Raw genomic sequence first — 11,363 nt, 5'->3', positions numbered from 1 at the left:
GATCTAACATGATTTTTGTGACGTTTTAATACAACGTGTACAATTAATCATTTGATAGGCTTCACATTTTTATACTCATATGCAAATATGCATTTGGGTCATTGAAATGATTATAAACAAATTAAAAAATATTTTGAGATATACTTTATTTGTCTCAATTATATAATCGATTTTTTTCACAGAAATTAAGAATGTTATCAGAAAAATAAATTATACAAGCAAATTTCATATACATCTTTATTTAATGATATTGGAAAAAGAAATTGAAAACAATTATATATATTAAATAGGGATATATTGGTAAAAGAGTTTATTAAATACGGAAAGTGAATTATATATTTAGGACGAGCGAAAAATAAAACGTAGATTATATAAGTTGAACAAAAATAATATAATGTAAATTTTTTCTTAAAAATATATTATAAAACAAGGTATGAGACATCGCCTCCTCTTCAACCAGGGGCGGAGCTACATAGGTACCCGGGTAGCCCAATTTTTTTTAAAAAAAAATTATATGTAAATTTTGTATAATTTTGAAATAATATAATATCAGCCCGGATAGATCAATTTAAAATATTTAAAGATTTTATAGTTTAAAATTCTAACTCGGACATAGACATATTTCTAGCTCCACCACTGTCTTCAACCTAAGAGAACAAGGCTCCTCTTTTAGGTTTAAAAGATGATCCAATTTTTTTCTTTTTTATAGTCCATCTCTTTAAATAAATTTGTTATAAAATTTGAAGAGCATAAATAAATGGTTATTAATGTAATTTTTTTATTATTATAAGATTACTCAAAAATGGAAACATTTTTTATCTAACCAATAAAAATTGTATAACAAAAAACATATTAAAAATTTTAATTCAATATTTTAATATATAAATATTATATGTAATGGATTACAATTGCAAAAGAATATACATATAATATATATTTTTTATATTAACATAAGAAAATTATCAATATTTTTCATATAATATACACATATAAATGTAGTTTGTTTAAATAATAACACAATACTATTAAAATTTTCAAGTTCATATAAATGTAAAAACACATGTTATTATCGTTGAAAGTGTTTACGTGGATGAATAAATACATCGCAATTTTTTTGTTAAACATGGATTGCAGTTATCTCAATTGGTTTTAACATCTGAAATCGAATCTCAATTTTCAAAGTTCAGTATACAACTAAAAGATAGCCGAACTTTGTTTGTATTATTTGAACATTATATGATTATCATATTTGCTGATATAATGTCTTCATCAGTTAAAACACAAATCTGATAATGTAAGTTGCCGAAAATATAATTTAGAAGACAGTAAAATTATCTGATCAATCAGTTAATACAATTTTTCCAATTCCAATAGACCTTGATCAGTTCTTATACAAACACGTGAGTAGTTCGCGATCACAAACTACTGAAATTGTTTGTTTGCTGAATTTCATTGGTTATGAATCATTAATGGTCTTAAATCACATCACCAAAAATTATAATTATTTAACAATTTATTCTTTTGTGGTGACACTAAAATTCAGCACAATAAGTAATTCAAATGCATTACTTTTATGAATCATCAGAACTCTAATAGGTACAATTCAATCTTAAAAGTAATTATGAGGTTTTGGATTCTGATAAATATCATTAGTATATCATACATTGTAACTTTCAAGTATCTCCTTTTTTCTTTTTCTTTTTTTCATCAACCTTCTTAATATACGCAAATAACTTTGAAATCTAAGCAGCGAAGAAGGTCTGCACATTATCAATCTTTTGGGACAGCTCCTGATGGCTCCGCTGTTGACTGTCAACTAACTTGTTCTGTTTTAAAAAAACAGTAGCATATGATTCTAGCAAACTTCCTTTGAACCGAACAAATGATTTTTTTAGGAAGATCAACTCAACTTGCAATTCGTTCCATTTGACTGAAAATTATTGTCTTGAAAACTTCAAGACCAGCTTGAGTGTCAGAAATCGAACAAGGTGTTTTTTATCCGTAATTCTAAAGTCCTCACTAAAGCTTCAATATCATATGATTTGGCTTCCACTTGAGGGATATAATCTGATTTTGGAGATAGCAACCTTGGCTTCTTCAATCTCATCTGGATGAATGAATGAGTCACCTGGATCCACAGAAGGGCTAGCACTAGTAACAAACAACACACGGTCTGTGTTGGGTTGAGGAACACTCGAATAAATAGTCAAAGTTTAAATGAGAGCAGTGCTTGAGATGTCTTCCTCCATGGCAATATCATAAGTCAGCATTTCTTCAAAAGCAGGACGTGAAGAGACTGAAACAACCGGCACGTCAATCTTCTACGATAGAGATGCTTCTGAAGAAATCAAAACGCTATAGTGATGAGTCTCAGAAGGAGGTGTTGAAACTTGTTCTGCAGTGGCTTGATCCTACCGAGGATCAAACTTGACATCATCGGTAGAGAGGATCACTTGAAAAATCGAGTTAACATCATCATCCACAATGAATAATGCTAGATCTCTAGTGAGAACGTGAAAGGTGGCTTGAACGATCGGTTGAGCTTGTGCCTTGTCAGCAACTCTTGCTGCAAAATCAACTTCTATGATTGGAATCCCCATCACCATGGTTGAAAGATCGTTGCTAAGTTGTTGGATAACTGCAACATCATGATCACAATTAGCCTTCAAAGCTGCGAGAGTTTTTTGACATAAAAAATAATATTTTTTTATAAGTCGAGTCGGTTCGATCTGATCCATATTTACAGTAAAAGTAATACTTTTGACATAAAAAATAATATTTTTTATGAGTCGATTCGGAGATCTGTCTTATCAAGTTTTTGTATATTTTTATGCAAAAATTATATTTTCATTCTAAATATGGATCATTAAATTATATTGTGATTCGATATCTGATATCAAAATTTCAAATTTAATAGGAAAGTTTGAAATTTTAAAGCAAGATTTGACATTTGATATCCAATGCAAGTTACCAGGCGTCAACTAAAAACAGGAAAATAATAATGCAACAAAATTATTTCCGGGGACAGAAATCCGACTGTTCTCCCACTTCAAAGGTTAGGGAACCAAAACTTATCTTCTTTCAACTTCCAATCAATTTTACTGGAAAATGTTTGATTTTTGCATTATTTTTCAGCCCAAGACTCTACTTTTATCAACTGTGTGCAGTTTCCAGTTAGGGTTTTTCTTTTCCTGCACTTCCCATTTGATCAGTAATTCAGTATCGATGACCACGTTCACATTTATCGAGACGCGTGCTATACGTCTTTTATTTAATAATTTTTTCTTAATTTTCAAAGAACCGAGATTGGCGTGTATTATATGCTTATTCTACTGGAACTTGAGGTTTATTTTACAACTTTATTGATAATGAACCTGCCACCTTAGTCTGTAGAACATCGAAGAAGATAATAAATTAATTCGCTATATTTATACGTGTTTTCTTGATTGATGGACCTTGTGTAGTTGGGTGGTGATTGAATAAAATCTTGGACTATTTATCACAAGTTCAAAGCTCTCTGTCTCAGCCGAGGAGCTAGAGAAATCGTATATATGGCCTTCTAATGTAAGCATAAACTATTCGCCTTTATTTTTCCTTTATTTTTGCTAAATTCTGTTTAATTTTATTACTGATTGATTCTATGCTTGTTTTAATAGATTTTTGCAATCTTGCAGCTTGATGTTGACTGAGTTAGTTTGTGGAAGTGAAAAAGTTGAGCAAGTGAATCTGAGAGTTTGAAGGGATGATTCTTTCAGCGCTTTTGACTTCAGTTGGAATAAACGTTGCACTTTGTTTACTTTTCTTCATCCTCTACTCTATTCTGAGAAACCAGCCAAGAAATGCTGACATTTACATGCCGCGCTTGGTTGCTGAAGAGAAAGTTGAACATGAAGAGGAATTCAGAGTAGGAAGGTTGCTGCCTTCTTTCAAATGGGTGAAAAAGGCTTGGAAGCCCTCAGAAGAAGAGCTTTTGTCAAATTCGGGGCTGGATGCTGTAGTATTCATGCGCATTTTTACTTTCGGGTGAGTGCGAAGAAAATATGTTTTAAGTTATTTAATTTACAGAAGATCTGTTTTTCGGTTTTTTTATTGGCCTTAGACTATGTATTCTTAGTGTCATATTTTGCATTGTTGACAAAAGGTGTTGAAGCTCATCAATATAGATGAAGGGGATTAAATTGTTCCACTTGCAAGGACATAGAGGCTTGCTCTGAATACACGGTCTTGTATAATAAAAATGAAGATGTATCACTGTTTTTGTAACATAATGAAAATGCTTTAAACTTTGGATATTGCTTGTGTGGGATGATGATTTACCACATATGTGGCTTGCAACCTTCTGACAATATGTGTGGATAGCTAGAAAAGAGCAAGTTGATTTTGTGATATAGTTTTTTATGGTTGAACCCTCTGGTGAGTGTAGATTACTGCCCATGGGGCTTGATCGAGAGCTTCAGTTAGTTCATGAGATATCCAATTTTATCTTCTTCATCTGCCTGATGTTATGCATTTCACTTTCTTGATTTGCAGTTTGAGAGTGTTCAGATTTGCTGGGATTGTTGGGATTTTGATTCTTCTTCCATTCAATTATGCGGGGAATCAACTAAATATTGACTTCACTGACCTACCTAACAAATCTCTGGATTCATTCAGCATTTCAAATGTTGATGATGGATCAAACAGGTGACTCAATTTGGTTTTGCAAATTCTTCTAGAGGTGTTATGAACACTTGCAATGAGTTGGGTTTTGAGGTGGAGATAAGATTTTCTTCTATTTTTTCAAGTCAATAGACTTTACTATGCACAATGGGCTGGTGGACCACGAACCAAAATTTTGCAAGGCGATTTGTCATCATTTGCAATGCAATATTAATGAGCCTTTCTTCCGACTATCCTTTCTCGGTTTCTCAATTGTTGGTTCTCCAATATTGTCTTGCAGTTTTCTGGTACAAAATTGAGAGTCAAGTGCTGCACAGAGAGATACTCTGTGTGCATGCTCAATTTATGTATTTTAGACTAATATGATGCACAAATTACCCATGTCATTTAAAGGCGTGCCTCGAGCCATGGGTGCAATAACTTGCACCTGAAGAAACCCCAGGCACACGGAAAAGATGCACATCTACACGACGAGGCACGCTTCTCAGCTGAGGCGCAACGCCTTGCTTTTCCTCCTAAAACTTTTTTCCTCCACAAAATTTAAATTTCTTTATTTTTAGGGTTTGAAAGAGTCCCATAGCACCCGGGCTGTAAATTTCCGCCATCCATTCAGAACCTATTCTCCTGCAACAATGGCAGGCGAGGGGTAGGTTCCATCAAGTTTTATTTTGCATTTTCTTTGCCATTTTTAGGGTGTTTTTTCCTCTTTCCTTTTATTCTTATGTTTTTGGATAAATCTTTAAATCTGGATCTCTTATTGTTATATTAGATTAAATTTATTAGTTTTTTATTTTCTTATATTTTTAAAAATTAGTTTGGTTGTATCGGCTGAAATTATTTGTATAAATTGAGTCTTTTAGTGGTTGTCTTGAATTTGATTGAGAATTGTTTAATGTATATCAATTTTCCTCTGAGTGCACTACACCTTTGAAAGGAGCACACCTCGTTTGGCGCCTTGCACTCAAGCTATAAGACCTCACAGTCTGTTGGTGCTCCTTGTGCCCTTAATAACTGCGCAAGCTACCGACTTGAGTTGCTCAACCATTTTGCTGTAATTTTATGTATAAGAATTGTTTCAAAATTTGTTTGAATTTAGTAAATATTAACTTTATATTTAGCTTTAAAGTAACATAATTCCTTTTGGTTTCTCAAAGGTTGTGGATACACTTCTGTGCTATTTATATTTTCACAGCCGTTGTCTGCTATCTTCTGTACATTGTAAGTATTTCAAGTGCCAGATTCCAAACACCCCCCCCCCCCCCCCCCACTCCTACCCCCCCTAAAAAAAACTGTAAGAATCAGAGTTCTGTCCTAGTAAATTTGCATCTAAGATGCTCGTAGATAGAAAATTTAACGAAGTATATCTTCTACAGGAATTTGACTATATTGCATCAAAGAGGATTGCTTTTTTCTACTCATCAGAACCTCAGCCTAACCAGTTTACTGTTTTAGTACGAAGTATTCCTGTCACTCCTGGAAGAAGCTTCAGTGAAAGTGTTGAGAGCTATTTCAGTGAATATTATCCCTCTTCCTATCTTTCCCATTCTATGGTTCGCCGAGCAAGCAAACTCAGAAGGCTTGTTGTAAGCATTTCTCAAAACTATAATTTTAATCAACTCTGACTCAATTTTTTGACACATTATTCATTGTATCAAGTTTTTGCTACTTATGTCTTAGATGAACAAATCAAAATATGATATGTTGAAAGGTAGGATAATTGCACCATCTAAACTTCTGATGAAGAAGTTGCTTCGGATTTTATGCTTGAGCAGATGCTAGTGTGGTTCTTAGATGCATAATACTACAACTTTTGTTTGCCTTCTTTTTGGTTTCATGACTGTTCCAATTTTTTCATTATTCTAGAATAAGGCAGACAAGGCATATAAAAAACTTGTGCACTTGAAATCAACAAATGACGCACAACGAAGATACACACGATCAGGTTGTCTGGGGCTTTGTGGTCGAAGAGTTGACCTAGATGAATATGAAAAGTCATTAGATGATATGGAACATAGTGTGATGACAGAACGATCTGCTATTGTTGGAAAGGTAACAAGCTCTGCTTATAAATGATAGTTATGCGTAACATATTTTGAAACTAAATGGATATAGCTAAAAGTAAATATGCCACTTGGTTGTATTTTTGTCATTATACATGAATTGATGATGTTTCTAGTACAAATCACTAGTATTCCATAGTCCATGTGTGTCAAAACTTTGATACGTGCTTTCTCTATTTCGAGAATTTTATGTTCCTCTAAAAAGGCGGTATTTCGTGAATACGCATTCACGTCATGACACACTAGTCATCTTATTATGGACATTCAAGTTTTCTCTAGTCATCTTATTATGGACAATCAAGTTTTCTCTGGAATGATATAGCTCATGTGTTCCATCTGAGACCAATTTATTTTTAGTGTAGTTACTCAATGAAAATTATGTGGTTGGTCGGAGTTTTTTATTAGCTGATGTGGGTTATGGCATCTCGATTACTCTCACTTATGGTACAATATAATTGAAGCTAGTGCCACAAAACATATCAGAAGGAAGAATCAACTTGACTTGGTATGTGACTTTGTGTAACATAACATGATTAGCGTGCACGATGATAGAACACAATAGATCAAGAACGAGCATGACATGCGGTTGAACCTGTTATGGAACATAATTTGGGGATGAACGGCATCATGCTGTATGGATTTGGATCAAGTGTTGAGACCCTAGCATTGACACTGTAGAAATGCATCGTAAACCTATTTGTATCAATCAAAGCAGCCCAATATCAATTTATATTTTATCAGATCTTATTAATGACATTGCAGGTCAACCTTGCAATATACCTCTTATGAAATCGAAGAATATATTCTACCATCAGATTTAATATTATTAAAATTACGAAGATATAAATTGATGTAAATTATTGTCAAGATCTCTTGCCATGATTTCACAAGATAATTTCACCTACTTGAAGGGGTTCTGATTGTATTCTATATTAGAAGAGTTTTATAGAGTTTTAAGCCTTCGAATATTTTGTTACGGATGTAGTTATTTATGGCTGAACCATTTAAATCATATTATGTATTGCATATTCTATTCTTTATATTTCTACTATTCGAAATTCATCGGGATGAATTGTCTGTGGATTAAAGTTTCTGAAAGAGGTTATTGAGGTGTATATTTTAACTAAATTGAAAAATGCGTAAATCTGTGTTATCATGTGATACCATGTAGTCTTATGTGCTCCCTCAGCTTACGATTTCGGATACCGTATGATGCTCCACTTTTCAATTGTCCCTTATTAGGAAGTTGCGGCAGCTTTTGTGTCGTTCAAGTCTCGGCTTACTGCTGCAACAGTTTTACATGTTCAACAACGGATGAAACCTACAGAATGGGTTACTGAGCAAGCTCCAGATCCGCAGGATGTTTATTGGCCCTTCTTCTCTGCATCATTTTTCAAGAAATGGATTTGCAACATGGCTGTTATCGTGGCGTGGATTTGTATAACTATTCTGTTTGTTCTACCTGTTTTCTTCGTGCAAGGTCTTGCTAATTTGGATCAGCTGGAGAAATGGTTCCCCTTTTTGAAAGGTCTGTTAGAAAAGTAAGTGGGATTTCTCCCAATTTTATTTCTTATTTAAATGTTTATGTTTAGGTACGTGATCTCTGAATGAAAGAACATGCAATAAATTGGATTCATACTGCCTAAAAATCTTATCTGAATCCTAACGTTGACCTGCCAGACATGATGACGATGTAATCTCTTTGTACATTGTTGTCCCGAAATGACAATTATAAGTTATCCTTAAGGTATATAATGAAGCTATTTCTTGCCCATGCAGAAAAGTTGTCAGCCAAGTGGTTACCGGATACCTTCCAAGTCTTATTCTTGTGATGTTTCAATCTTTAGTGCCTCCGGTGATGATAATGCTTTCCTCCATACAAGGATACATCGCCTTTAGCAAAATTGAGAAAAGTGCTTGCATTAAAGTATTATGGTTCACCATATGGAACGTCTTCTTTGCAAATGTACTGTCAGGGTCAGCACTCTACAAGGCCGACATCTTCTTTGAGCCCAAAAACATTCCTGAGACATTGGCTGTGGCAGTTCCTGGACAGGTATGCTAATTTTAAATGTTAATTTCTCACACTACTCTTGAAGTGGTGATACCTATTACTTTGATTCGAGTGCCTCTCTGTGTTGAGAGATAGCCACATAATTATCTAATTGAGTTTATATACATGGGGGACTGTGAGTCTTTGGAATAGGGCCTCCATGCCCCATGGCTTGACAAACTTATTCATAGCTTTTCTCGAAATTTTGCCCCTGATTCCAATGGCTCATGTTCTTTTTGTCTTTTATCTTTACATTAATGGCTTTTCTTAGATTGATTAGATTTGTAGGTAAGATTTGATCACTCTGTGTACCTGTGTTTCAATAGATATATAGGTCGGGGTCCATCTTAACCTCCATTGATCGATTGTTTTATTTAATGTGTGTGTGCACATATGTGTGTATAGAAACCAATGAATTCCAGAATTGAAAATTTAATATTGTATATGCATTTAAAATGTGATAAAAAAATGTATGGACTAGAAGATTCTTTCCGTTTCACAAATTTCAGTTGCACTATGTATGGTGAAATTAAGGCCCTTTTTTTGGATCCAAAAAAAAAAAAAAAGAAAGGGCCTTAATACATCTTATGTGACTGTCAAATACTGTCTCGGTCAGATACATTTGTAGACACCTTGAAATAATGCAATAATCAATTTGAGATTTCTTTTTTGCAGGCTTCATTCTTCATTTCATATGTCGTAACATCTGGATGGACCAAAATGTTTTCTGCAAAACTTTTTAGGCTGAAGCCCCTCATTTGGAGTTACGTCAAGGGAATTCTTTGTTGTAATTCTGATGAGGAGCATGAGGTCCCTTCCAATCCTTATCACAGTGAAATTCCCAGGATTCTGTTTTTCATCCTTCTTGGTGTCACATACTTCTTCCTTGCGCCACTAATTTTACCGTTCGTCTTGGGCTACTTTTGCTTTGGATATATCATATATCGTAACCAGGTCAGTCTATGATGCTCATGCTTGTTCCTTGGAATTTAAACTATTTGCTGAATCTTTTGATCTCTTCCTTTTCTGTTGAGGACAACCGGTAAGGTTTGTAACTATTCATTTAATTTGGTTGGAACAGCTTTTCAATGTTTATAAACCCAAGTTTGAAACTGGAGGAAACTTTTGGACTGTGGTACACGACGCCACGATATTTGCCTTGATATTGATGCATATTATTGCCATTGGGATATTTGGTCTGAAAAATGTTCCAATAGCATCCAGCGCAACTATTCCTCTTCCAATCCTCACTCTCATGTTCAATAGTTACTGCCGAAGACGATTCTTGCCTTGTTTCAGGGGTTATCCTGCTGAGGTAAATATATGTCTTACCTCAACACCTATTGCTGTATTGTTAAGCATCAATCATTTTTTGCATCTCCTCAAAAGATGGTACTAATCCCACTCTTAAGGGTATAAGCACTGGTGGTTAAATTCACGTAATTGCAATTAATGCTGCCTGCCAAAGTTGAGGGAGGTGGTAAAGACACGATGAACTAAATATACACTAGCACCATGTTTTCATGCATCGAATAGCTTTGTGTTTCTTCTTTTGGTTAAGCTTTTCAATGCACTTGCTAAGGGTTCAGCAGTGACGATTACAACACCCCCCCCCCCCCCCCCCCCCCTCCTCCACATTAAATTCTCTGTATACATGTACAAATTTTCGCATAGTATGCAAAGCCAAAAAATGAGATAAAATTATTTGTTGTTATGATGCAGTGCTTGATAAATAAGGATAGAATGGATGAGAATGATCCAGGGACGTCTTCTTTCTTCGACGAACTTGCTACTGCATACCGAGATCCTGCAATGAAGTCCAGAAGAGAATTTAGAAGGAGTGAGAGCTCTGGTAACTCTCCCCTACTCTTCTAATGTTTGAAGTTGAATTTGATTGGTTGTTGTTGTTGTTGTTGTTGTGATGTTATAAATTGGAGGTGATTGCTATAATCAGATATAGAACAAGTGCAAAGTGAGAAATGTTCATTGTGTGAGATGTTTCCATATGTAGCATAAATACATGTTTAACTTGCTGTTTCCCATGTGTAGTCGAATCTTTGTTGTGTGAAATTTGTGGATATAATTGCGAAAGGGCCTGAGAAACTAGATGCAGTAACTCATAGACTAATATGAAAATAAAGATGAAAGTGAAAATTATAATTTTCCGAAATTTCAATAATATCTCTTTTGTCTGTGTAACTAAAAAGCGTTGCTTGAAATTAAAATGATTCGACAAAGGCTAAAAAAGAAAAATTTTAAAATATTTTAATCGTCTAATATATCCTCCGTTTCTAATAAATCAATCACCCTTTAGTCATTATGTTAAAAATACTCGAGTACGTTTACCTCATTTGTAAAGGATTTATTGTTGGATTCAAATGAAATATTTCTAAATTGATATGTTATGTCTTAAAAAAGAGTAGGTCTCTTGTGAGGCGGTCTCACGAATCTTTATATGTGAGACGAGTCAATTCTACCGATATTCACAATAAACAATAATATTTTTAGTTTAAAAAGTAATATTTTTTTCATGGATGACCCAAATAAGTATCTGTTTCACAAAACTCACACAAAGTTTTTGTTCTTAAAAA

General features: G+C 34.0%; 1 protein-coding gene across 8 annotated transcripts; it reads left to right on the top strand.

Annotated features, from left to right (window-relative positions):
• The first annotated feature begins 2,940 nt into the window (after positions 1 to 2,940).
• LOC142549782 (hyperosmolality-gated Ca2+ permeable channel 2.3-like) lies at positions 2,941 to 10,809 on the top strand. Of its 8 annotated transcripts, none has more exons than XM_075658934.1 (12): positions 2,941 to 3,055; positions 3,465 to 3,564; positions 3,657 to 4,023; positions 4,531 to 4,683; positions 5,814 to 5,877; positions 6,033 to 6,242; positions 6,523 to 6,708; positions 7,962 to 8,260; positions 8,499 to 8,775; positions 9,448 to 9,726; positions 9,854 to 10,087; positions 10,495 to 10,809. In XM_075658934.1, exons 3-12 carry the CDS (start codon positions 3,743 to 3,745, stop codon positions 10,645 to 10,647), a joined length of 2,136 nt encoding a protein of 711 aa, XP_075515049.1. In that variant the 5' UTR covers positions 2,941 to 3,055; positions 3,465 to 3,564; positions 3,657 to 3,742; the 3' UTR covers positions 10,648 to 10,809. The 8 variants fall into 8 exon arrangements, with proteins under 8 accessions (XP_075515049.1, XP_075515043.1, XP_075515042.1 ...); XM_075658928.1 differs by having other exon boundaries at positions 2,942 to 3,055; positions 3,675 to 4,023; XM_075658927.1 differs by having other exon boundaries at positions 2,979 to 3,110; positions 3,675 to 4,023.
• The last annotated feature ends 554 nt before the right edge of the window (positions 10,810 to 11,363 follow it).

The sequence above is a fragment of the Primulina tabacum genome, chromosome 6 (genome assembly GCF_025594145.1).
Source record: "Primulina tabacum isolate GXHZ01 chromosome 6, ASM2559414v2, whole genome shotgun sequence".
NCBI classification, from domain to species: Eukaryota; Viridiplantae; Streptophyta; class Magnoliopsida; order Lamiales; family Gesneriaceae; genus Primulina; species Primulina tabacum.
This window is presented reverse-complemented; position numbering and strand designations above follow the sequence as displayed.

Excerpts from the sequence above, each read along its gene's own strand:
- LOC142549782 (XM_075658934.1), top strand. The coding sequence starts at position 3,743 with ATGATTCTTTCAGCGCTTTTGACTTCAGTTGGAATAAACGTTGCACTT. Across the intron at positions 5,878-6,032 it reads TCTGCTATCTTCTGTACATT|GAATTTGACTATATTGCATC; the intron begins GTAAGTATTTCA and ends TATCTTCTACAG. Across the intron at positions 8,261-8,498 it reads TTGAAAGGTCTGTTAGAAAA|AAAAGTTGTCAGCCAAGTGG; the intron begins GTAAGTGGGATT and ends TTGCCCATGCAG.